Below are 27,810 nucleotides of genomic sequence, written 5' to 3' on the forward strand. Positions count from 1 at the left end.
AACATTTTCAGCCAGCGTTAGTAAAGTCAAGGCTACTGGAGAGAAGAGATGCTAATTCTAATAGCGTATCAGAAAGATACAGTGAAATGGAGTGGTGATCCTCACATCTCCCGATGGGACAGCGGAGAATCTTCAGATTTGAAACGCTAAAATCAAGATTCGATTCCCCTTGGTGGACACAGCAGACAGACCGATGTGGCTTTGCTGTAACAAAATAAAAACACGTTTCACACATATGTCTTCTTGTACAAGCAGTTACAAAACAAAGGGAAGGAGAGGGACTGTTGTAAGGTTACGTTATCTTAATAGCCACCGAAATGGGTTGTGCTATTTAGAATGCAATGGGTGTTATTTTTAATAAACATATGTAAATTAGTACTACAGCAATTAAAGTTTGTATTTGTATATTCATACATGTATAAATATTCGTATGTTGATGCACAACCAGGGTTTTTGTTACTAGGTGGGAAGTATCTCCAGGTCATGAAATCTTTTTGTAAAAATTCGTTTTCTTTATTAGGCTTAAAGGTACCTCTCCTAATCCATCGGTAAAGGAGGTTGTAACCCCCTCAGAATCCAGCCCTAGCATGTGGAAAAACAACAACAACTACAGGTATTGTAAATCAGTTTTGTAGATTAATTATACACATTAGTATAGTGGTTTGACTAATTTGTAAAACAATTATTCGAATGTATCACGACAAATTACTTACCAATATATTTTTTTCCACAGATTGCAAGGCCGAGTGACCTAAACACCAGGTCATGCCAGACCTTCAGGTTAAAAGGTCAAGGTGGATACATTGTTTTATTTTTAAAATTCATTTTATGTAATTCCAGGTTTTTACATCAACGTTTGAATCTATGCCTATAATTTTGTACTTACCAACTGACATGTTCGCTTATATAGGTTATTATAAGCATGAAATATTGAGTCACTTTACAAAACTTAAACAGGCGCAGGATTTCCCAGTACTGGATATTCTTAGAAATGTAAATATTTATATGCAAAATGAACCGTTTTAACGGAATAATTTATCACGTACATCATTGATTAGTGTAATTGTTGTACATCACGCTAAACGTCCCATGTTTTTAGAGCAATCTCCGTTAATTTCTTTGTAGCTGGAAGAGGCCTAGCAGTAAATTTGTCAGTGTGTGAATCCAAGGGTCTCGTTGTCGCAAAAACATACTCCCATACTTTGAGTCCCTGCATGAATTATACGAATGAGAATGATATTGTACATTCAGTTAGGGTAGCTCAAAAGCTGGAGTATGCTTTTTCCTGACAGCCTTCTTTCTAGCATATCAGTTTGTATTTTTAGGAATGAAGTATACAAACCAAAACAGAGGAGTTACACGGGTCAAACTTTTTATGAAACACATCCTGTACGTGTATCGTATAAGTTTATGATTTCAGTAAAATCAATTAAGCACTTTTGCTTTCAATCAACGGTCCGATAACTAAAACGTTTCTGTCGCTGGATATGAAACGAGTAGGGTACATGGTTAAAAATATATGGAGTCGTAGGTGTCACTAGCGATGTCATTATTGAAAACGCCTGACACCTATAATCAACGTGAATTCCGATTCAACGAATTTGTAACTGACCTTAAAATCCGCTTGGCTCATATCCTTTAGAAGAATGCTTTAATTTATCATTTGTACAATCACGAGCGTAGCCAAATTCTAGTACTAAGTAGGTTACCGGGTCAACAAGTATCCACCAGCGTGAAGATGGGCCGGTGAAAGACTCTTAATTCTTTACGCATGCGTAGATCAACAACTAGGTTGCCTTACGTTCAGTGAGATAGCAGCCTTCACAAATGATGAGTGTTGGAACATATTACTACCAAATACCATTTCGTGAATGACGGTGTTAAAAAACACGCAAAGGTTTTAAAGAAAATGAATAACTGAACCTTTCATTTCGGATCATAAAATCATGTCCCTATAATAAGGTAAGTTGTATATAGATGTATAATTTATGTATATGTAAACATATGTTAGAAAAATAATTTTAATCGAATAAATGAACCATATTGAAAAAAAAAAAAACTTATATAAGTTACTCCCGAAACAAAAACTTATTCGATTTAGTCAAAAAGCATTTCGATATTATTGTTATTATTTAATGTGGATATAAAACAAATTAAGACTTTTTGCCTAAACCAACAAGTACAATATAGTACCTCGGTATGTTTTAACTCTATTTTTGAAACTTTCAAAACTGAAAGAAAGCATGCCCCAAATTTATTAAAGTGTTATGAACTTTGTTTCGTTAAGCTGAAACTTAATGAAATAACTTCAGCACGTGAAGCGATGCAAAAATAAAATTAATTCATAGTATCTTCGATACCAAAAAATAATGAACCAAGAATAAGTTATTAAACATTTCAAATATTGATGGTTGATCCCAAATTGTTATAGCTCACGATAAACAAATATATTGTCATCTTTTTTTCACGGTTATATCTTGTTGGCCTATGATTCGTCAAACCTATATATTCTACTGATTTGTTTGCCCTTAAACACAAAGTTACATAACGGGGTATTTGTGCTGCCCCCTAGAGTGGTATCGAAACACGATTTATAGCGTCATAAGTATAGAGACTTTCCGCTGTCCCGCTAGGTGGCGTATCATGCCGAATCAGTTACGTAGTTTAGAACAATTACCATAACAGACCTTATTCACTGAACTTTTTAACTCACAACCGTACTTTAAGTTAAACCAGGTTATTTACAACTTTAAGCATGATTAGTTTTAATTGAAAAATAAACCTAAACCACAAGTTATATTTTGTATTTTATGTAATAGTGCTGAATATCCTTCCGTTGTTGAGTGTTAAAAAACAAAAACAGTAAAATCTACGTAAATTTCATGCAATATTTTATGCTTACTGCTAAAATTTATATTAAAACAAGCTTCCCGCGATCGAATTAACTTAGAACAACAACAAAAGAACAAGAAAAATATTCCCTAATTTTTTTACTTAAAAATTACACTACCACCGACATTTTTAGTTTCTTGTGCAATAATTAAAACAAAGAAACCTCATTTTGTAAATAATAAATACGGCTCATCGACAACCCCCATGTTCTAATATCAGTGTAAGGGTCTAGGAAACACTTTTATAAAGTCTGTTTTATCTAGTAGCGAAGTATCGGTTGACTGTTGGTTAGTTTTAACTTCTATCCATCCAGTTTGTCTTATGATAAACACATTCAATAACCCAAACACTAAGATAGTTTCATAAACACTCGGTACATTTTTATCACTATACTGGCATGTTTAATTGTGAGGATCCATGAATACAAAAGATCACTGGAAAAAAAGTAGCCCACGTGACCCAGGCAACAGTACGCAAAACAATCGAAAAGCATCTCCGTCTGGAAACAAGGCCATCAGGGTACAAGGTAAGGTTTCCAGTCATATCTCCCGCTCAATTATTACATAACTCAAACAACTGGAAAATAAAATATATTTATGTTATTCCGACTCATGAAATAGGTACCAGGAACTGTCAATCACATACTAGATGTATTATGGAAAGTTTGCACGGAGGAATGGTTACATTGGAATGACAGCCTTATAACAAATGGAAATTATGTTGTTGGATTATTGACAAGATGTACAGTCATCACACAGAGTACAACTAATCACAGAAACATGGATTGTAATGATTTGTTTTACGAGATTTGATATAGTTAGTTGAGGGAAAGCATTTAATCACACTCACAAAGTGCAGAACATCAGTTTTTAATGGCATTTTAACAAGGTGAAAGTTTGTTTGTTTTTGAATTTCGCACAAAGCTACTCGAGGGCTATCTGTGCTAGCGGTCCCTAATTTAGCAGTGTAAGACTAGAGGGAAGACAGCTAGTCATCACCACCCACCGCCAACTCTCGGGCTATTCTTTTACCTATGAATAGTGGGATTGACCGTAACGTTATAATGCCTCCACGGCTGAAAGGGCGAGCAGACTCAGATTACGAGTCGCACACCTCAACACGCTTGGCCATGCCGGGCCTAACAAGGTGAAAGATACGTAACCTTAGCACTAGTCTTAATGTGGCACAACAACCACTGACCTGTATTTGTCTAGACTGTTACGATGTAACGAGGCTCCAGACTAACTAATATAATATACTCAACTTCTGTAAATTATTTTATTGAAAAATTATAATAAAATATGGGCTATGGGATAGACTTTACCGATCATTGAATTCACCCGTAAGCTCAAAAAATAACCACTGATATGATAACCCTTAAAATTAGTTTCAAGATCATTTTTTTTTTATACACAAGTTTTCACCAATAAAATTTTAATTATTGTGCAGTTTTCTAAATTAAGAAGTCCAGAGTGATTTGTATAAACTGAATCAGTTTACATCAAATGCTTGAACTGATAAAATCGATATATTACATTTACTCAGTAAGATTAGTTCTGTCTAGTTTAGAATTCAATGAATTATTCAACAGTGTAATATCATTAGTCTGTAGAGATTCAAAGCGTATTTATCCAGCATTAGCTTCAACGTGAATGACCCAAATGTCAAGTATGTAGATTATTTTGTATCAGAAAGGGAAGATGAACATGCGCATCCTATCATCAAATATGAGCAACGTTTATGGCCAATCCTTCACTTAATTGAAGTACTGTATTGCCAATCGTAAAATATGACCATGTGACACAAGGTATGAACCTGTTTTCACTAAAATGCTCACACTGATTTGGTCCTCTTCTACGTCTGTAGTTACGCACAGTTCTTTTCCAATTTCATGGTAGAATTATTGATAGGTACTGAAAATGTTACAAAAAGATATATCTCACACTGTGAAATACATTTACTGCACAAGTCTGTGGTTAAAAGAAGTGTGAAATGTTCTGGCATTGTACTCTGTGTTACGTCGAAACATTTGTATTTTATAGAAAAAGAGCCAGCTTTCTCATTCTATACACTGGGAACATTTAATTCTGCAAGTTAAATGGTTTACTTAATTATGTACTAATGCAAGATTCTATCAATTTATTAGTTTTTTTTTGTTCCTCTTCTTTGTATTTGCACCACACAATCTAGTTATTTCTTCCTTCTGTGTTCTTATCATCCTCACTTCAGCATAAGCCAACCATGTGCCCAACCACACCCAGTTACGGCTAGCACAACTGCTTTTAAAATAAATATTATGTTAGACAATTACTTAAAAAACAGAGCATTAGAAACTTCACAATGTTGGCTTTGTCAAGCTGAAATATCATACACCACACTACTCATGTCTAGATTTATTGTTGTTGGCCTTTCAGAACAAAATTATACAATGATTACCTATTCATCATGGGGAATGAAACTAAGGATGTTAGAAACGTAAATTTAGAAAATTACTTTCGAGTTTGGGGGATCCAGAATTACACCTTATACTCTAAGGTAGCATGTTTCCAATAAAATGTCAGAACAACCTATGGTAATATATATATATATATGTACTAGTGATTATAAAAGGACTTAAACACCATGAACGTTGTAAAAGGCCTAACTGTATTCCTTTGGTTTGCTGATCGAAGCTGTGGTTATGAGCCTTAAATAGGTGAAACTGCTGTCCACAACAAAACGTAGGGCCAATCAAAGAATGCACCTGGCCTCTATGTGATAAATTACCTTTTCAATTTTACTGCTGGAGAGAAAAAGAAATTTGCAACACACACACACATACATATTATATATATAAAATCATTAAATAGTTGGTCCAGTTGGCTATTTTCACCATGCCCACAACAGGGGTGAAACGTTAGATCATTATTACCCCATTAACCCTACTGGTGAGTTTTAGTGAAGGGGGATGCACTATGGTTCTTCTAACACAAGCTCACATTCAGTATTAACAAATGACCATTTCAAGTATGTTGTGGATAAAATATGCAGTCTTCAAAAGTTTTCCTGTATCTAACACACAAGAATGTGTGTGCAAAACCTGCAAACTTTACTCCTACTGGTTTATTTCTGCAGATTTTATGGCACAACAATGAATTACTGTATATACTATATATATGTATATACTGAATTGCTGTATATATGTGTTATTACACGGGTATTGAAGTAATAACTACTTTGAACGTCTTAAGGAACAAATAATTACAACCACACTTTTCCCAATTATATCTCTATTATTTAAGGCAATTTTTTTTTATTAATACTATTTGCACTCTGAATATATCATATATCAATGGCTTTCTTTTTGGTTTTCAGGTTATGAACACCTGTGCCAACATCCCTGATGAATTCCAATGTTTCACAAGAAATGAAGTTTAACCCAGCAAGTAGTGTACTCTACAAAGAACAACCAACTATGTTCTCACCACCCCTTTTGAAGAATGACATTGGTCACTTCTTTCCTGCAAAGCTTGCTCAGGGCCTTGGAATGGCCAAAATTCTGTGTGGCACTATGCTAACTGTCCTTGGATCACTGGCCATACTGCTATCAGCCAATATGGCTGACATAGGAGGTGGGTTGTGGACAGGGTTGATAGCGTTAACGGCTGGTATCTTTGGAGTAATTGCTGGAAAGCATCCAAAAAAGGTTGTCTGTTTAATTGTTTTTATGTCCATCTCCATGTTAAGTATTGGTGCTACAGGTGTTTTTATTATACTCACTGCTACTGGGCTTACCCATGACATTCATGCCCCTGCAGACATTTACACTAATAGTAATGGAAACCCCACTTCTTTTTTGGGAAATATGACCTCCAGAGTTCCAGCTATTGCTATGAATGCCATCATGCTGTTTCTTGCCATCCTGGACTGTCTTCTATCAGTTGCTTGCTGTGTCATCAGTGCTAAAGAGGCTTGTCAGTGCAACATGTCATTTTCAGACCCAAATTTCAAAGGCCCAGACTCTCAAGCCCGAAGAGAACGTCTATTCATCTGGTTGAAGCAACAAGCATTTGTGAAAAAGTTAGAAAAGACACAGCTACCCAAAGAAAGTTTTTCAGAAAACACAGACAAATCAGTTCCACAAGATAAAGGAAGAGAGTTTCAAAAGTCACCTGTATTTCATGAGTCAGTATCAAAGCACAATTCTTCCAAATACAATAGCCAGTTATCAAGTATACAGCACCAACACCTAAACAGCTCAAGGCACTCACTTCATCCAATGCAAACATTATCCTCCCAACTTCAAGAAAACTCAAAACATTTTGGTGAACCCTACAAGGTACTTAAAGGTTTCCAAGTGAAAACTATGATAGGAGATGTTGACAGACGATACGTGCCTGTAGATCGTTGTTTCTCTGTAGATGTTTCTAAAAAACCAAAAGAGAAATGGTACCATGAAGATATACAGCGTACACTTTCATGCTGATCTATTTTAGTGGCAAGTAACTTAAATTTCTGTTTATAAAGAAGACTATTCAGTCAATCATTGTCATGGTTAGTAGCCTATACAATCACCTAAGTCTAATAATTAATTAGCAAATAATTTGTTCAATTAATTGGTAATTAATAATTACTAACTATTACAATGGTTAATATCCAACCACCACTATCTTACAATAGGTACTAGTTAGTCAAGTTGATTTACTTTGCCTATCGGAAACTATATAAACGTAATAAGTGTCAGCATAATGTGCAAAGTCTTTGATATTCTCTAATATAAATGGGCTTCAAAAATCTGTAAATTAACACTCCTGTAATAATCAATAGGACTTTAGTGAAATTAAAAAAAAAAAGAGTAAACCTTAAATTAATGAGCTGTGCTTAATATAAAACATGTAAGAAGACTATGTTTTCTGTACAAGTAGATTTTTCTCTCAGAACATTTTCCATTTATTAGAACCAAATCCATTCTAACCACAATGCTGTAGTTGCACCAGAAGATATAAACATTTTAGTAAGAGAAGAAAACGTTTGTTAAGAGCATTATTTTGGTGAACTAATTAATTAAACTTAAGCTGATAAGTAAAATAAAACAATTTATTGTATATTGCATTCTTAAATCAAAATTATTAGTTATTATAAATATTGACTCTCATTCTTCTGAAAGATCGGGCTGACATAAATTATTCCAAAACGATTATATGCATTAAATATACTGTACCATAACTTTTTCAGTAATTGGTACTCAGATGGTTTGACACAAAGGGAATCATTAGCAAGAAAATTATTAAATATAAAGTAGAAATTAATCTTAACACAGATTAAGATTTCATTTTTCATGGTGCAACTGTCAATGTTGTTGGCCAACTGGAACCACTACTGGATTAATGTGACATTCTAATGTAAATAATACAAAATAAACATTACTTTTAAAAGCTCATCTTAAAACAGATAAACTAGTTAAACTTCAATTGTATTTGTAGTACTGAATGCTTCTGTTTAATACTGATTTTTATTACATTAATATTACAAATTCTGTGCCTGGTTAAATTATTAACTTTTTTCTTATATTATCAAATTATTATTATTACTGTATATCATTTCTGGGTAATGTATGTTCATACATAAACATATGAACTTTGTATCAGAATTAAAAGTTCAATAATGCTTTGGTGTTTAAGTTATAATATCCAGCTATAACTCAAGTATTAGTTTAAAATATTCTTTAATGTAAAAACTGGGATTCTAGGTTTTAATACTATGTAACTAGAGGAGAGTCTGTATCTATTAAAGATTCTACTTCTATCTCAGTAACAGTCTCTAGCTTCTGGGTCATCTTCTTGTGTTCCTGCTTTACAAGATGCTGCAGCAAGAATGTCATCTAGAAGAGAACTTGGATTGTCTGCATACAACTCAGTTGACTTGGATGTTTCCAACAAAACTGAGTTTACATGGTCAGCCCATATAACTTTAAGGAATTCCTGCCAACTCACTCTCGGCTGGAACACTTCAGAGCTATGGACTTTAACTTGGCTTAAAGAGTGAGAAAGTTTATGTTGCTGTGTCGAGGTTTCTTGCTTTACTAATGCCACATGTAGCCTACTGATATTGTCCATGTCTAGAATAGTTTCAATAGCAGTTTCTCTACAATCTTTGTCAAATATTATCTGACTTGCAATACTGGATTCTTTTCCAAGGCTACAGGGGTAATTACTTGTACTTTCAGTGCAAGAAAAGTTTTGTTTACCATCTCCTTTCCCAAGGTCACTTTTATTCATCACTTCAACTGCACATCCCTCAAGGTTCTGGCGAATGTTTAACAAAACAGTTGCTGCATGATGCCGAACTGCTCGGTCTTGATCATCGAGAGCCTCTACTAAACAATCTGCAAGTCCATGTGTATAAAGACAGTAAAGTTGATTTTCAAAAGAAACAACAGGAGACTGAAGGTTTTTTTCCACCAGATGACACCACAGCTCTAGGCTTCTAATTTTCACTTCCCAATCTAAATCTTTGCAGGATGTCCTCAGTAACCAACAGACCATTGATTTACAAGTGCTGTACATATTACCAAAATCTTTCGTTAATAGCAAACCCACAGTTTCAACCATTGCTCGTTTCACAAAGCCATCCTGGTCAATAAAAGCTGAGGCTATCACTGTGGTGATTACTTTTTCCTATAAAAAAAAAGAAAAATAGCTTACTTCATAATTTCAAAAATGTTCATACTCTGCTTGTTGTGTCCTAGTTTAAAGTTGGTTAAAAATAATAAAATGTATCTTTTCAAGTATATGAATATAGTTTGTTTACTACATTTACACTGACTACTGATCTGATATTAACTTGGCAAATCTAATGTATAAATCAGGGATGAAAACAACAAATTAAACTTATGGCTGATCCTGAATCCCAGCCCCTAATGTCTGGGATTCTGGAGAAACAGGTGGCTTCCAGAAGACAGAATGATCTAAATGCCCTCTGGTGTATTTGTGGTTAATTAACTATTCAATATCTACAAGTAGGATGACCAGTAAACAAGATACTTTTACGACTTTAATTCTTGCTTCAGTGATTAAAATTAAACACCAGCTGACATACAAATGTTTATAATTGCAATAATTAGACCAGTTAAGTACAAACTTGGCATTTCATGAAAAATGACAAATGAGGACAATAACAGACACTAAGAAATATGTCTCAAATAAACCACTATGAGCATCAGAAGACCAGAACTTTAATCCAGTATCAGACACTACTTTTAGTTTCAGAGCAAGTCTGAATATAGACTCTCAAATTCTAATATGTAACATGGCTTGATTTCCATGTGTGAAATACATGTAATTATGTAATTAGATTTTAAAATTACAATCTCTCAGTCCAGCACTGTGACAAGTTCAAGACCATGCAGGGAAAGCAACTAGTCATCACCACCCACTGCCAACTCTTTCACCAATTAATGGTGGTAATAACTGTCACATTATAATGCCTGCAACAGCTAAGAGCGAGCATGTTTGGTGTGGTAGAAACTCGAACCTGCAACCATTAGATTACAAGTTAAGTGCCCTAACCACCTGGCCATGCCGGGCCATATTATTATTATTATCATACTAGCTACACAGCATTTGCCATAGCAAACTGCTTACATTAATTTAAATTGAATTTGTCTCACTAAAACTTCATGTAAAAGCTCCCTAACACTAGCTTTAGATTAACTTCAAGTAAATTTGGAACATTCTAGCTAAAGACAGTGCTCTATAATTTCTGAATGCCAAACATTAAGTTTGATCCCTGGAAACAATACTTGAAATAAATCAATTTACACAGGAGCAAATTACTGAACTGTCATTTACAGTTTTTTAAAAGGCAGATAAGGAATATCATCCACAAACATCTGCCTATCTTCCTAGATTTTGCATTTCCAATCTTCTCATGTCCATCGATTAGATTCTAATTTTATTCCATTATGAGTTACAAAACTGGCATTTGAATATTTTGTTCATTTTCTTAAAAAGAAGTTGACAAACATGTTGACTTCTTGGGTGTCTGAAATTTGTGGACTCAATAATTTCACCATCCTGTGTATCACATAACCTAACAATCAATATAATTTTGAAATCTGTTACATTAAATACATTTGTAATTTTTTTTTATATACAATTGAAAACATAAGTATTTATTTATTGAGAACAATTTTACGAATTTTGTATTACAGTTGATCCCCTAAATGGTTCCATGGATCATGTCCAATGGAGAAAAATTTATATAGTAAACAAAGGAGTAAATGTGCAATCATTAAGCCTACTTCTACACTGAACTTTTTCAATCATTGTTATTTCTGAGGTGTATGAATATCTTTGGTTTTAAAAGGCATTTTATGATTGGGCAGTAGTCCACCAATGAGACAAGTGGAAGAAGCCTCACATGTCAATTTCAGTTTAGCATAACAATCAATACATATTGAATGTACCATCATCCCTTCCTCTTACAGTTTTGCTCACCAGATTTAAATGAACTGAGTGGATGGCCAATTTGACATCATAAATTATTAAATATAGCTAAAATATTTATATTAAAATCCTAATTTATATTTAAAATTGTTTTTATCCACTAAATTATTTTTGCGACAACTTATAATTACTTTTTGTAAGTATTAACTTGAAACTATTACAATTACACAATTATTCATAATTATTTAAAATGATTGTATTGGTCAGTTCTCTGCAACACTTAATGACCTGAGAATTCTTTGAACTGTCTCAGATAGTATTCTGCCAGTTTTAGTAAACTCTGCCCTAATGTTAACACAATTTCCTATTATTCAATGTTTCTTAAATAATTTCATTATCTGAAGGCGAATAAATTCAAAAAAATTGATAAAGTGCTAAAAAACGAATTTATACAAATGAGATTGTTTTTCCAAAATGAATTATTAAGGAATCTGGTAAAATATTGTGCACAAAGTCAGTTTTAAAACTTAAGCCAAATACTTTAAACATTTGAGTATGCTTTATAAATGCCAAATTTTAATTTTTAAATTAATTAAGGAAACATCGATACCTCAGTTAAGGCATTTTGTGCCTTCAAGTGACACCAAACTGTATTATTGCAACACATCAGGCCGAGAGTGCGGATAGCAGAAGCTTTCACGTAACCTTCTAAATAGGAGTTTATAACCAACTCCCAAGTAAAGGAGATAAGATAATGATGAAGTAGCCACTCCGAATCCAGTGAATAATCTACACAACAAAAATAAATGATTATACATAATGAAATAAAGACACCTGGACAACTTATTTGTAAACTGTTTTAAAACCATGGTCTTCTTATTTTGTTGCTTAATTTCACTTTATCATTAAAAACAAAAACTCAGTAACAAGTTGAAATAAAAATTTCTTAAAACAACAATGTAGAATGTCAATAAAAATATTAATGTCATATTTAGTTAAAACAACAAGGCTGACATACAGCAAACTAAAAAATAGTAACACCCAAATGTACAACTACAAGTAGTAGTATGTATTCAGATCTCATAATGCTGTCTGTCATAGTTTGATAATTCTGCATTAATAAATTAATTATGTGACAGTTGAGGCAAGCTAGCACAAATGACAGTTAGAATTCAGGTCTCTAGATATTGACTGTCTCAGTTTTAAAATTCTGCCAATGTTTGCCACAGTAACCAAATGGAGATAAACTAACACAAATGGCAGTATGGACTCAGACACTTTCTGTCACAATAAACCAACGAAGTGAAGACTGAGACCTGCAACATTAAAACCCGATACCACATTTGGCAAGACCAACTGCCCAATCAATAGGTCAAGAAGGCTTCTTAAGCTACTAGTCCAGTCTCAGTTTTTCTTTGAAAAATCCTTGAAAGTTTATAAGCAAGATGCAAGCTGTATTAGAAAGGTTTGGGCAGAATGTAAACAACTGTGAAAAAACGCTAATTTATTTTGAAAATAAATAACCAATATGATTCTATAACACCACTTATAGAAATGTCTAAAATACAACAAAAACTAGCTAAGGATTATAAATATAATAAAGAATTAACTGACCTACCAGTATATAAAAAATGTGAAACGGTTCTTACCAGTAAATATTGAAACCAAATCTCCAAGCAGTTCAAGAACGGTATCTACTATTTCCCATCTTGGATCCATTATCCTTTTACTGAGAACTCTACCAACTGAATCCAATGCATTACTTTTGTGACAAAGCTTTGAGATAACATCCTGAGATGTTACAGAGTAGATTTTAAACACAGATTTGATTACTTTTGCACAGTCACTCAGTTCCTATTCAATGGAACAAGTGAAAAAAGAAATCATTAGTGTATGTGGTTGTGACATTACAGCTTAAATATACTAGTGTCACACAAACACAGTTTAACATTTAAAGCAATATACTGGACAGAAGAGAGAACTTGAAATAAGAGATTGGGTTCTAGAAACCAACACTGGATCCCATTATTTCATTTTTTACTTACATTATGATTTACAGTTTTTAATGGTGAACACAGACTGAATAGCTTCAAATGCACTATAACAAGAAACTGAAACTGACACAAGAATAACTTCAAAAGAAACATTATCCACAGTTTGATATTTCCATTATAATGTCTTATTGTAATCCTGTCATATGACCTAATGCATCAAGTTACTAATGTTATATATTTACCAAACACAAACCATGCAATTTGTTACATCAGGTTACTAATGTTATATATTTAACAAACACAGACCATGTGATTTGTTACATCAGTTCACTAATACTATATATTTAACAAACACAGACTTACAGCTGGTGTTATATCACAACTCTCCATCACTTTACAGCAAGTCTCTAGCAACTCTGATATTTCTTCCTCTTTTTGTAAGATACCTGAAAAAGAAATTATGAAGAAAATGAATTATTCTTGAAAGTACAATAATTTATTATCAAACCAATACATAACCATATCAAACTACTGAAGATTCTGTCTCTCAGAATGGCTGGTAAGGGTTTTAACACTTTTACTGATAAGGAGAGAACAATGTTTCGACTTTCCAAAATAATCCTTTTGGTTAAAAAAGAAGATTCTGCAAACACATTAGCTGTTTTTGGAAGGATGTTAATCAGTTATCCTTATAAAAATATCTGTATACATGTGATCATTCCAAATTAGTTCACTGGGAGATCCATACTAAAAACATGGATAAATTTTACGCCAGTGAAGGTAATACTATTGAATGAAATAATAAAATTCTATCTTTCATGTACATAAAGTATTAAGATGTAAAACTGAGTTTGTAAATCGATACAAATGCTAAATATTTATTCAAAAACACAATAACTTGTGTTAGATGCATATCATATTTTGTAGTTTGTGCTTCTTAGGATAAGAGGAAGGTTATCCAACATAGGATCAGATAGTTTGAAAATCAAGAGAAAAAATATATTAAGACTTGTGGTTTCTTTTAAAAGCATGAACATTTATTTTATTTAGAGTATTAACACCACTAGCATCAACAAAAGTGAATGCACTTTTAGAAACTAGCATTTAAAACAATATTTAACTTGAACATATTTTTTTGTTTTATATAATCAAAGTTATGACCCATCTATGTAAATATGTGTTATTAATAGTACTAATTGAAAGTTCTTTTCAAATGTTTTACAAAAGATGAGTATTTTTAAGCTTTGGAACAATATCTCCCTCTGCTTGTGATATAACATCACATGAAACTCCTGTAAAAACAGGAACAATGAAACAGTTCCTAAGTATTTAACATTTTTGTTTAAAAATGTTTTCAACAAGTTTCCTGACTATTTCATATCTTTTTATTACTTATCTTTATTATCTTTTTTAACCCATTCAATAACACATAGGCCATGATGGATTGTTTTTTTCACAATCAAAAATCCAACAGTAATGTTGAATGACAATTAGTTGGTTTATAATACATGTTGTGTATCACTTAAAAATAAATTATTAGCAGAGATAAATTAATACTGGATCAGATAATTATTAAAAGTAACATGTTAAATATTCACTATTTGATTTGTTTACCTATAAATATTTGTTAGTAATTTTCAGTATAGAGGAAAATAGATTTATTTACAAAATAACAAATGAATTTATCTGGGTCTCCTACAAGATAAAGGAGACACCAGATGTATGTACAAGTAATATGCTTGTATTTGTCTGTGTGGAACTTCTCACAAATGTCTTGTTCAAACAATGCTAATCTCATATCATTACAAAGATCTTCGTATAAGGAATCTGGGTTGTGTATTGGTTTCTAAATGCAGAATAGCCTTATCTGAATATTTGCTTAGTCAAACTTTTCAGTGGAAAGAGTATGGTATGTGATGGCACAATATTGTCATCACATGGCCATGAACTTTCATTTCAACTTTAGTTGTTTTGTTTTTTAATTTATTAGCAAAGTATTTCAAACAAAACACTAACCATTTGAGAGTTCCTTAAAAAATGATCTTTATATTAAATATGATTCCTATAGGTTTTCTCGACTTAAATAAGTCAAGAATATGCCTGTGTAATTCATTCAAAACCATACTGTTATCACTTTGTGAACACACATTCAGAAGTTCATATGTATTCAGCTACATTACAAGTTTACATTTAATTTTCATTAATGTAGCTTAAATTGATTTCATAGACTGCTATAAACACCTTTTGGCTACATATTTCCTTTATTACAGATTTTATTCTTTGTACCAATTTGCAAACCCATGTCAAACACTAAACACTAAACTTTCATAATATGGATACTTAAGTGCCACTACTTTATTGTTTATTTTACGTGTAGTTCTATTAAATAGCTATGTACATGTAGTTTCATTGAATAAAGTTACATTTATGCAAGTGTTTGTCTAACTGCATAAAATACTTAAAAATAGATCATTCTTTATCAATTTAACATGCACTCGCTGTATGAAAGCATAACTTTAAGGTGTGTGCTAAAATGGTAGAGTAGCAAAAATTTGAGCATGAAAACTAACTCAAATGTTTTGCTAGTCACAGCTGGTAATATCAGTAAATTACCTTCTATATTAATTAAGGAAGCTAGGGTTTCTAGGAGTGCTCTTTTTGTTTTTTTACATCCTATGATGCGAGTCTCACTCGATGAGCCATCCTGTTTAGGAACCGTAAGCTTGACCAATTCTTGCAAAATCTTCACACTTAATAAAATGTCCTATAGAGATTGAGAAAGAAATTATATATATATATACAGTTGTTCATGAATGAAAGGAAATTCTGTGTTATAGTTTCCATCTATTTTAACAGTACAGCATCAACAATAAGTGTTTATCTTAAGATGATTCTATAATTGCACTTAATGTCTATTTCCATTTTTTTGCATAAAAACTATGACTATTTGCTTAGTCTGTTTAATAAAATAGTAACATGAACCAAATTTATATGGTTTTAAGATTATCTCTTAAATTTTAAACTGTAACATTATCAATTTAATCCTGTAAGAACAATTTACTTCATTATCTGGCATTAAAAAACAAAATCTGCAAGTCAAATTCTGGTTCTTAACGAATGTATTCAAACATGCATTTTCTTCAATATTACCAACAAAAATGTTAAAAATGACAGTAAATGGACATTTCTTACACTGTTTTGTAAATTGCTTTGAACAGATTTCAACAGATTTAAACAGAACATTGTAATCTTCCTACAAGTAGTTTTCTCTCGTAAAACATTTTCTACCAGAAATTCTATTCCATGAAAAGGTTGCGTCTTCACTTCAAATGCACCAACATATGCAAGAGGGCTGACCATGATGTAAAACAGTGGCGTACTTAGATGAGTGACACCTAGGGGCATACTACAAAAACATTCAAGTTTTAAAAATATAATATAAAGGTGCTGAAAACAACCACATGTATTCTTATGCGACTGAAAAATAGTTAAACTAAATAAATATCACTGACTTTAAGATTATTATGTTGATACAAGTTAGTAACTAGACAAAATAAAGTAACATGAATTTCATGCAGTGTTACCACTTTATTTATGAAGTAGTTTATGTAAAAATTAAAAAAACAAATGATACTTGAAAATGTTGAAAGAATTAACAAGGGTTAAATTCTTATTTTCAAGAATATGCAGTTTATTAGAAGGCTAAATGATATGAATTTTCTTTTTATTTGATATAAAATAACTTATAAGCACCAGAACAGAGAGGATCAGCACACACTGCCCATACCCTCATAAATTCCAATACATTTACAACTGCCCCAAGCTGGATTAGGTTTTTCACCCATAAAAATGACTAACTATAAACAGATGAAGATATTAAAATTTTTTTTAAATCTTTAAAACTGGTTAAAATTAATATACACCACATCTTGAGCTTCACAGTACAAAACCAAAAACAAACAACCACCCTAATTTTTACATAAGATCATTTATGAGGGAGTATATTCCACCCTCCACCCCCAGTTTCCATCTGTCTTTGGCAGGAGTACTTCTAAGAGGTTGATTTACTTCAAATTCTGCCCCACCCACTTTAAGTTTTGATTCCAGAGCCTGTGCAACTATAGAGATGCACAGTGAACTGAAATATCCATCCAAGCTAATTGCAATTATTTACATGACTGCAGAAAATATATACATTCAAGAAATTATCATGTTCTTACTTTTCAAACTATTACTTCACATCACACATGAAAGTTGCAGTTTACATACCATTTCAGAACAGCAGCAACTAAACACAACAACACTTGTAACTGGTTCTGTAAGACTAAAGTTGAGACTATGTGTGTTAGCTGGGCTTTAAATTCAGGTATTTTGCTGCAATAAAAACAATAAAAAAGCAGATTAAACATTGTTAAACTGATAAAAAAATGTACATATACAACTGGAATGCATATTTACCCAAGGGATAAGGAATGAAAGAGCAGATTTCTTTAGATCGGTAGAGGTATCAACCATATAAGTTACTAGAACTTCCATCAAGCACGTGGTGAAAAATAACATTTACAAAAGCCATTGACAAATGTATCAGAAGTAACAATAATAAATGCATATGCCCACTGAACTAATTCAATGGATGAGAATTATTTATTTCAATGTTCCTTCATTTTAAATAGTTGATCTTATTTCAAGAAGTGGTCTTTGCTACTAGAACATTAAACTAAAAGGGAACATCTCAAATATATTCAATAATGCCTCAAGTGAATAATACCTTTTATTTATTTTAGTTCATCTGTTCTATCTTATGTATACAGATGGAAATAAAGGTGCATTATGACATTTTATAGTGCCATTCAGTGCAATGTTATGCACTTGGTGAAGTTTGTGGTAGAGAAGAGTTAATACCAGACATTATACTGGGATATTGAAAACAACTGGAGATAATGTATTGCTCTCAACTCTTAAACAGCAGGAATGTTGTAGGTAGCAGATTCAATTGATGATGGCCAACAAATCTGTGTGTGTGTGTGTGTGTTTCTTCTATTCTTTCACAGTCTAAGTCAGGCCAGCATTGTCAATTCATAGACAGGTACTTTTGTAATACATCTGGGTTTATGGTATACAAAAGATTTGTACATTTTGTTATAAAGATTTTTAACACATTTTGCTTAAAATTACAAAGTAAGTTCCATGATGAAACTTTGTAGAATGGATGGAAACTGCCTGTTGTGGAGACACAAGTGTAGAGGACGATGTTTCAAAAGTCTTCTGCCTTTTGTCTTCAAGTCAGTCGGAAGACTTTAGAAATGTCATCCTCTACACTTTTATCTCCATAACAGGCGGTTTCTGTCCATTCTACAAAGTTTCATCATGAACACTCTACCTAAACAATCTATCAAAGGTTGGTTCCATTGACCAACTTCATACACATTTGATTAACATACACATTCCAACATAAGTGATATCATAACAATAATTTGGAAATTTTAATAATAAAACCTTCATTAACAGTAACAGTTTTCCGTATGAGAAGAGAAACTTATTAACTTCACAGATGATTGTTTGTTGAATTTTGCATAAAGTTAGTTGAAGACTATCTATGCTAACTATTCCTAATTTTGTAATGGCAGACTAGAAGATAAATAGCTAGTCAACGTAATCCACATCACCAACTCTTGGACTATTCTTTTCCCAATGAAAAGTAAGATTAATTGTCACATTATAATGACCATGTGGCTGGAAGGACAAACATGTTTGGTGATTGGATTTGAGCTTGCAACCTACAGACTGAGAGTGCCCTAACCACTAGGCTTATCACACTAATGAAAATCACAATAAAAAATTTACAAGTTTGTACCTGAATTGTTACAGACATATTTTAAAGTATTGGTTTGCTGGTATTAGTGTGTGAACAAACAAAGAAACAATATCCAGCCTTCTAACAAATTTGTCATCATAATTAATTATCAATTTTTGAATTTGAAAATATAATACAAATTTAGTTTCAGGTTTTTGGAAAATATCCATTCATTTCACGTACTATACATTACTGGAACAAGGAGCTATCACACTACAGAGATAGTAAAAGAAATCTTCAAAAAATAAAACAATTGTACAACAATGTTGAATAAATAATCTTATTTGCAATGGAGAAATCAACTCACATTTCACTAGGAACATCATAGAACATAAAAATATGTTTTCTTGTAATGAAGTAAAACTGCTTCAAGTTGCAAAGCATGTACAAAATGAAACACTGATCTAGGACTAACTTAAAAGTATGCTTCATTTATAGTTGTTTGACAAAGTATATTACTAATTTTCTTTTTTATTTCACCATTTGTTCAGTTGTTTTTTTGAACAGCTTTCTTGTCGTGTAAAATAATTTCATATTTCTGCTAGAAGAAAATTTAGATTTTATATTAAGTTTAAATTGAGACAGTTAATTGTCACTTTCCATCTTATTTATATCATAGTTTGTTAGAGTGACTGTGGAAAGTTAATTTGGTGATGCATAACAAGTTATTTGACTAACCTTGGACAAGTGGATAGAACCAATGCCACCAACTCAGATAATTTACATCGTACATTTACATCAAGTCTTGGCTGTAAAAAATTCTGAATGAGGAATTCATCAAACTTGTATTTATTGTTCAGGAGTTTTAAAACCTCTGTTTCTCTGTCAAAAACTCCTTTTAGAACTGCTATACAGCTTATTAGCATTCCTTTCTGGCTTTCTGTAATAGCATTTTCTCTTGGACAGGTGATATGTTGTAAAACAGCTTCTATTAGTTGACAAAAACGTTCCTCAGAAGGCTTAGCTGTCTCTGTGCTAGAGCCATAGCCATGATGATAACTTTTAACTAAACAACTGACGATGAACAACTCAGCAGCCCTACTAACAAACAGACTTCTGTCTGATAGGCAGGATAGGCCAGTATTGTGAATACCTAATTCAAATAAATACATTTTAATGTTTAAGACTACAAGTCACATTTAGTAGAATATTTGGATGTTGTATGACAACTGATGTAATCAGTTCTACATTAATGATTAAGTTGCTTTCTATTGCACTCATAAGATGGGTGTCCAAAGAAAATAAATTATAAAAACTAAAGTTATTATGGTTCATATAAATACATAAATAATCCATTTGTTTTGTTGTACACAAAATCAAATCACCAACAGATAACATATCAAAAGAAAATTGAATATCTTACTTGTGCAATAAACTTTTTGACTTGTTTAAAATCACTTTAGTTTAAAAAAAAAACATTGTGTATGCAATGTTTAATAATTGACAAATACAGTTTGACAGTTATTTTCAAAAGGTACTAAACAGATGTATTGTAAACCATACTTCAACTAGTCTTACTGTTGCAACAAATATAGGAATGAACTAACTGAAGTGGTTTTGAACATTAAGTGACATTCAGTACTTAGCTGTATTTTTAATCTCAATGTTTACAGAAATACATATATTGTTGTTTAACCAGAAGAAAGTGTGAAGTATGTGATGGATGTGGTTTTAATATTGGTAGTTCCTTCTCATATTTAGGGAATAACTTCATTAACATTTAAAATGAGTTAGGTTATGATAATTAACTGAATAATTAGTGCATGACTCAGCCAGTTTGTCTATTGTTAGTTTATGTTCTGGTGAAGACATGAAAATGTGATAAAAATTAACAAGTGGAAGTCCTGTTTGTCATTAGGCCTATTGGTGACATAAACCATGAAATTTGAATAAAATATTTTTGTTTATCATTAAGTGCTCTAGACTTTTCATAATTATGTTTACTGAACAATCCAACAGAAGACCAAATAATATCTGTTATCCTACAACTTGTACGCAATGTACAATAAACTCAAATATCACTCTTATGATAAGAAACAAATTATCTACTCTATAGTACATAAACATCAAACAGCAAATCTTTTAACAATGGTGAAATGAAAGTTTACACTTAAGAGTTTAGAGCAACATACTTAAGATGGTTACCATAATACTCCATATTATGACCTGAGGGGTATTTAATATTAATGAAATATTAAAGTAATCAAGGTTCAGTGGTTCCCAACCTTTTTCATGGTATAGTGTTTATTTGATGTTAGTTTTTTCATAGATTTTCTTTTTCCTTGTACCACTGGTCTACTTGATTACCACCACCACTGGGGATTTGATTAACAACCAGTAGAAAGTCCCTAAGCTTGAAACATCATTATGTACCTGATAAAATATAATCAGTTGGTAAGCTAGCCAAATATTTGTCTGTTAATCCTAGTAAGCATTGCTATATCTTCACTGTTTCAGAGGGTGGGCTGCTCTGCCCATTTTCTTCATATTTAGCAATCTTTACTGCTACATAACCTAGTATTAAAAATGCCTGTACTACTCAATTCAAAATCTATGGCATTTACCCACTAAGATCCTGCTTGGAAAACTGAAATGCCTATTATATCACTGATTAATGGAATAAATCTAATATTTGCATTGCTGGTTATGCTTACACATGGTTGTAAATGACCCCATATATATAGTGTATTTTTCTCTCTCTCCAGTACCATAAAAATCCTATGCAGTATGCTTGTGGCATTGTTGGAACCACCACTTCTCAATTCTACATAAAGCAGGATACAAGGCAGGAGAGTTGTCATACAGCATCAAGTATCACAATGTAATTAAGTGGAAGAACTATCTATGATTACCATTTCTCTCAGTTTCTGTAATGGATATTTACCTTACCTGGTAACATCACCAAAACTTATACCAACAAAGTCCTTTGAATCTCAACAAAAAGTTATAGAACTGCCTAATCCTGAAGTAGGATAAAAGATGAAATCCATGAGCTTCTGCATGCAAATGTGCCTCTTCAAGTAAACTCCCTTTTTCAATCAAGCTTGGGGCCTGGTGAGTGCTTAATAAAGCATATCATTTAGCATTATATGGATCATGTTGGCTCCCATACAACCCACCACTGGGTCGTGATAGTCTTTCAGCAAGACCCACACAGCACATTGGGGAGTACTGCTCTATTTTCTTTTTAAAGAGCCCCTTATTGGCTGGGACACAACGGCTACAAATACACTCTTCTTAAAAGTAAGTAACTGTAAAATGACTAGTGGGCCTTGGAAAGTATCAGTAAAATAGGCTTGGGAGCAAATGTGTTAACATACATAAAAATCTAGTCAACAGTTTGACTGAAGGAAATTTTATAATGTCTTCTCTACTAGGTAAGGTGTATGTAGTGCACACTCAAGTTGAAAAAACAAGTGAGAAACTTTACTATTGTTTTCTTTAAAAATACATCAATAAATAAAACCTTCAGACTATGTATCACTAATAATGATAAACATTTTCAACCCTTACCACATTTATATATCCACTTAAGTCCCTCCTCAACTAATGAGCATTTGTACATGCATTCCAAGAAAGCAGCTCTGACTACAGCATCAACTGTAGAAATCTTCTCATTTCTTGAAAATTTCTTAAGATCATCAAGAAGTGAAAAACTGTCTTGACTCTCCAGTATTTGAATGAAGCCATTATCCTGAGACAATAATCCCACTATCCTGATGGCAAGAGCTTGTATTTCACTGGAACTACATTCTTCCAGAACCTTATGAAGAAACTTTACTACATCTGTTTTGTTAATTAGGAGCTGATATGTCACTACAGGAAAAATATTAATAAATACTATATACTTTTTTATATTATCATCACATTAAAGTTTCTTAAAGATTATTTTAAAATAGTTTAAGAAAGAGGAAGACAAATTCAATGCTGTTTAAGTTCTCATAAATACAGAAAATATACAAATATCAATCCATAAAAGGTAATATACTGGTAATAAAATACAGATTTGTACATTATTTGAAAACACAATTTTTTCCCCCCACTTTTAAAGTATTTGCTATTTAATTTTATTTGCATAGTCCATTTCAACAGACAATTTTATTTTAGTCCAAATAAGAAGCTGTCTTCACATTTTCCTTCACAAGTTTCCTCTTCACCTGTTTACAATATAAGCAAGGTGATAAAGGACTGTTTAGTTCTTTAAGACTGTCCAAAGTTTTCAAAAATAAGCAATCAGTGTATCAAAAACAAATTTTCTGTAGCCTTTCACTTGTATGCACCTACACAACTATTATTTAAATCAAATAGCAATGTAAGTTGTATAATAAGGTAAGCCACACCAAAGAAACCATCTTGAGCAAGAACACACCCGAGTCTGAACTTTCAAAAATTTAATTTAATATCCCTAAATTTAAGTTTACATTTCTCATATTTTCACTCTGTAGTGGTGTTTTCAGGTGCACTAAGACTATAGCTACTTGTAGTCAGGGCTGGCCTGAAACAGATTTGAAGGGTTAAATAACCCACTGCAAAATGTTTGAGGCCCAAAAATTGTAAAAATTTAGAAAAAGTAATGAGCAAGGAAGAAAACAGTTGTTTATAATGAAAGTTTGTGTGTAGGACTTAATATTAACATTCAATGCTGAAAATTTCAACTCCAGATAATATTTTATATATGTGAAAACTAAATCAAAGAAATGTTTTCAAATACGTTTGCTATAAGAATTTTATTAATTTTGTCTGGTAATGTGGTAAGTGTCAAAGGACTGTTTTTGAGACTAAAGTTGATTAAAACATTTTTGCATCCCACAATAAGACAAGAAATATTAAATGTTCTAGCAATAACTTCTTCAGAAAATGTAATGGACAGAGAAATTAATATGGAGAAAGTTAGGAAAGGTTTTGCCATATTAAAAACTTGTAAAGTTCTATTTTCTAAAGACATTTATTTTTTTAGTAAGTATCATTTGTGTATTCTGTATTTCGAATCTTAAGTTAAAAGAAAAATTGAAAATTTTGTTAAGTACAAAAAAAAATCTGGAAAAGAGCAAATTTTTGTGTTTTCACACACTTCCATTTTTGAACTCAAACTGGCACTTGTAGTTTCTGGACTAACAATAGCTTATAGAGAAAACTTCATGCAAAGTTAAATCAGAGCCTCCTGACTGACTGAAATGAAATTAGAAGTTCCCAGTGCAGACAAAAAAAGTTTTAAACAAATCACCTGTTGCAATGGTGCCCACACTTTATTTCGTGTCAACCACCTTTTCAAACAATTAATTCTTTTTTGTCTACTTGTGTCCCATACAACCTTTTTTGTGTACATACTGTAAATGTAATTTTTCCATGTTACTATATTACTTATTGGTAGTATTATTTGTTCAGTTTTTTTTAAACCTCTATTTTTTAAATTGGTATTATCAGATATAATTTATATTCTTCTGTGATCATAGCTACATACTTCCCCTCTCCACAAGGAGACATACCCCAAATTTTCTCAGTATCATGACATTACTGAGCACAAGTAGATAAAAATTTCAGCTGGACATGTTCAGGAGATGACAGACAACCTTCATACTAGAGAGCTCTCAACTTATAAGCTTAACACCAGACTAAAAGAAATAGTATAATATAAAATACTCTACAATAACATCCTATTCAGTGTGAAGGTGGCACCTTCTTCTGTTTTGGTTATTTCAATAATAAATAATGGAGGATGTACCTGCAAAGCATAATCTGTCATTACACCACCTTCCTTTAAATAGTGTATTCAACTATGCATTTCTACATCACTATTTCCTATGAGAATGTGCATGTGATATCAAAGGGGAATGATCCAAAACAACAGGTGACTGGTGTAAAAACAGTTTAGCCAAAATTTAGAATAATTTCTGTGTTATCTAAACTGAGTAAACTTTAAAAATGCCTTTGTGTGAAGAATTTTGAAAATTCTTGGTGAATATAAAATATTTCACCTCCTAAACTAGAAAGGAAACTCAAAACTTTTAAATGAAAGGAAACAAAAATATGCTAACATCAAATATTCTGCATTGTCATTCAAAAAATACTGATTTTTCCATTTTTAAAACAGTTATGTCACTTTTAGTTCCTGTATGTCCCTAAAGACAATTACAAATCTAACTTTCTTTTCACAACTAAACCTTCTTAAACTATGTACTATTTTAGAAGCTCATCTCTTCACTTTTTCCATCATAGTAATAATATTCTTTTTTTTTTAAAAAAAGAGACTTCAAAATCCACATAGTACACTAAATGTGAAACTACCAGTCTTATACTAGGTTACAACAGTCTACTTTTAAATTTTAAATTGAATGAAGTTCAGAATATTATGGTAGAATGGTTATTCCAATCTTTAATATTATGAAACTCAGGTTATGTACTATTTACATTAATGCACATAGACTTGGGCTCACAGTGGAAGTAACGAAGAGATGGTCTTATAGTGATCCTTAGTCAGAGTTATAAATAAGAGATTTATGAATTAAGACTTGTATTTTTTCTGGAGTGCACAAGAACTATGAACAATTTGATTCAAGGACTTAAAATTGTTATAGTACAGAAAATCTATACAAGAGTTGAAACAGAAAAAAAAATGTATTTGTGAACTTGGTAATATGCATAGCTCTGGGCCTTGTAAATGCCCAAACTTATTTAGCAAAAGCATTCTAATAATATTAGTTATGAATATGCCAAATGTTGCAGCTGATAGTATGGTGAGTGTTGCTAGTTTAAACTTTTGTTGAATAAGTTTATTTGATGTGAGTGTTACATTTAGTATAACTTTGGTGCTTCATTTTTCACTGGAAAGAGGAGTGTATAACTTGATATATTAAATTGCCTTTCAGAAAAAAGCAATTCTGGGATTGCTACTGTAGTTGTTAAGTGTTAACTTGTGTCTGCAGCATATGTTCATGCCACATTTTGTAATTACAATGAGCAATGCAATGGTTTTATGTATATATAAAAGTAAGATTTCCAAAGTCTTTAAAAACTGTCAGTGGCTTAGAACAATCAAGAATTACCAGAAAACTTAAACATTTTCAAAATTAGGAGCAGGTAACTATTAAATCAACCCTGGGTCTAATATATATTTACATAAACCATAATAAATGAACTAAAGCACTTTTTATGCATTGAAGTAGTGTGTGGCTGATGGGTAGGACAAAGTGCATATGATGTACCACTGTTTAGCATCACCAGCACTGAAAATCCAAATTAGTTCAAGGATTCTAGATTCAGGTCATGTTTTCTAAACTAAAAACAGGCATGTTTCTTTAAGTTTATGTTAAAAATCAAACATTAAGTAAACAACAGATGAATAATTCAGAAATGGTACAGGCAATGCTTAATCAATTTAAAAAAATAATTATACCCATTACATTTCATTTAACAATTAGCTCATGATATAACTATCTCACTGTTAAAGAATAATATATTTTGTTGATGGGGCAAATATCTAAAGCATGCCCTGTCATGTGCATGAAACTATTAACTTAAGTAATATTACACCATTAAAATCTAAACAAAACACATACATTTATCAAATTTTTTATTACTATGCTGAAGTATTACACTCAACTATCAGTACACTCCTATAATACAAATGTTACACGAATTTTATATTTATGTCACGAGTAATTAATACTAATAACAGTATCATAAAAGTAATTTGCCCATGTCATAAAGGGCTACAACTGGAAGCACTACAAGGTGGGCAAAGAGTTTGGGCTTTCCTCCCCTCAAACAAAGATAACACGAGGTGTCAGGTTTAAAGTGAGAGTGACCAGGCTTTTTGTCCACCCTGTACAAGTCACTCCAACTAGGACAAATTAGAACTAGGTCTTAACTTCCACCTTCCAGTTTCACGTAACTCTTATCTCAAAATAAATTGAGAATATTAAATTACATGGGAGTATCTTAACACATTCTGCATGATATATTCCACAGACAAAGCTCTTCCTAGCCTTGAACCAATCTCTTTAATACCTATGAATATGGTACCTACTTAAATTAATACCATTAGTTATTATCACAGCATCATTATCAATTACTATATATTTCACTTACGTAGGTCTTGACATTCTGAACCCATACTCGAAAGAAAACTGAAAAACTTTTGAAGTAGCGTATCATCTATATCTTCTCTCAACTTTTCAGTAAATATTACGCGAAATGTTTCATTTACTTTTGATAATAAAATGTCATTAAGGTCAGTATCACTTTCATACATAGTGCAAATCTGTTTTGTCTTGGTCAGAGGCCCAGTTAACGTTTCTTACAATCCTCTTGTCAAATTTCACACTGTGGAGAATGTATTAACACAATGTTTCGGGACAACAGGGACCCATTAATATATCTCGGATGCTCCGCCTTCTAAACTAAAGTAAAATTAACACACAAAAAGGTTTCAATACCCGTAGTTGATAGAGTATAGATAACCCATTGTGTATCTTTACGCATAATTACAAATAAACAAACTCATATAAAAACAAATTCGTAATACTAATATAATTTAAGTTCTATATAACTACTTTAAGGAATCTGTATGTAAAATGAAAACTTATGAGCTATAAAATTTTTTAAATACTTCAAGATATCTTAGAGGCTTTAAAATTTTCCGTTC

General features: G+C 32.0%; 2 protein-coding genes across 4 annotated transcripts; one reads left to right on the top strand and one right to left on the bottom strand.

Annotated features, from left to right (window-relative positions):
- The first annotated feature begins 1,789 nt into the window (after positions 1 to 1,789).
- On the top strand, positions 1,790 to 9,664 carry LOC143240851 (uncharacterized). Of its 3 annotated transcripts, none has more exons than XR_013021999.1 (3): positions 1,790 to 1,962; positions 6,247 to 7,425; positions 8,683 to 8,819. XR_013021999.1 is itself a non-coding variant. In XM_076484030.1 (3 exons), exon 2 carries the CDS (start codon positions 6,275 to 6,277, stop codon positions 7,355 to 7,357), a length of 1,083 nt encoding a protein of 360 aa, XP_076340145.1. In that variant the 5' UTR covers positions 1,790 to 1,962; positions 6,247 to 6,274; the 3' UTR covers positions 7,358 to 7,369; positions 8,683 to 9,664. The 3 variants fall into 3 exon arrangements, 2 of the variants coding, with proteins under 2 accessions (XP_076340145.1, XP_076340144.1); XM_076484030.1 differs by having other exon boundaries at positions 6,247 to 7,369; positions 8,683 to 9,664; XM_076484029.1 differs by having other exon boundaries at positions 6,247 to 9,664.
- LOC143240850 (integrator complex assembly factor BRAT1) lies at positions 7,955 to 27,596 on the bottom strand. The gene is made up of 10 exons (XM_076484028.1): positions 27,255 to 27,596; positions 22,680 to 22,982; positions 19,845 to 20,259; positions 17,582 to 17,686; positions 16,505 to 16,718; positions 15,926 to 16,076; positions 13,676 to 13,758; positions 12,968 to 13,172; positions 11,929 to 12,107; positions 7,955 to 9,548 (listed from the first exon to the last, which is right to left on the bottom strand). Exons 1-10 carry the CDS (start codon positions 27,415 to 27,417, stop codon positions 8,679 to 8,681), a joined length of 2,688 nt encoding a protein of 895 aa, XP_076340143.1. The 5' UTR covers positions 27,418 to 27,596; the 3' UTR covers positions 7,955 to 8,678.
- Between the last annotated feature and the right edge of the window lie 214 nt (positions 27,597 to 27,810).

The sequence above is a fragment of the Tachypleus tridentatus genome, chromosome 13 (assembly GCF_004210375.1).
Source record: "Tachypleus tridentatus isolate NWPU-2018 chromosome 13, ASM421037v1, whole genome shotgun sequence".
Taxonomy (NCBI): Eukaryota; Metazoa; Arthropoda; class Merostomata; order Xiphosura; family Limulidae; genus Tachypleus; species Tachypleus tridentatus.

Coding starts and splice junctions, on each gene's coding strand:
- LOC143240850 (XM_076484028.1), bottom strand. CDS start 27,417: ATGTATGAAAGTGATACTGACCTTAATGACATTTTATTATCAAAAGTA. Junction 16,077..16,504: donor AAAGCAATTTACAAAACAGT/GTAAGAAATGTC, acceptor CAATCTCTATAG/GACATTTTATTAAGTGTGAA. Junction 13,759..15,925: donor TTCCTTAATTAATATAGAAG/GTAATTTACTGA, acceptor TTTCTTTTTCAG/GTATCTTACAAAAAGAGGAA.
- LOC143240851 (XM_076484029.1), top strand. CDS start 6,275: ATGAATTCCAATGTTTCACAAGAAATGAAGTTTAACCCAGCAAGTAGT.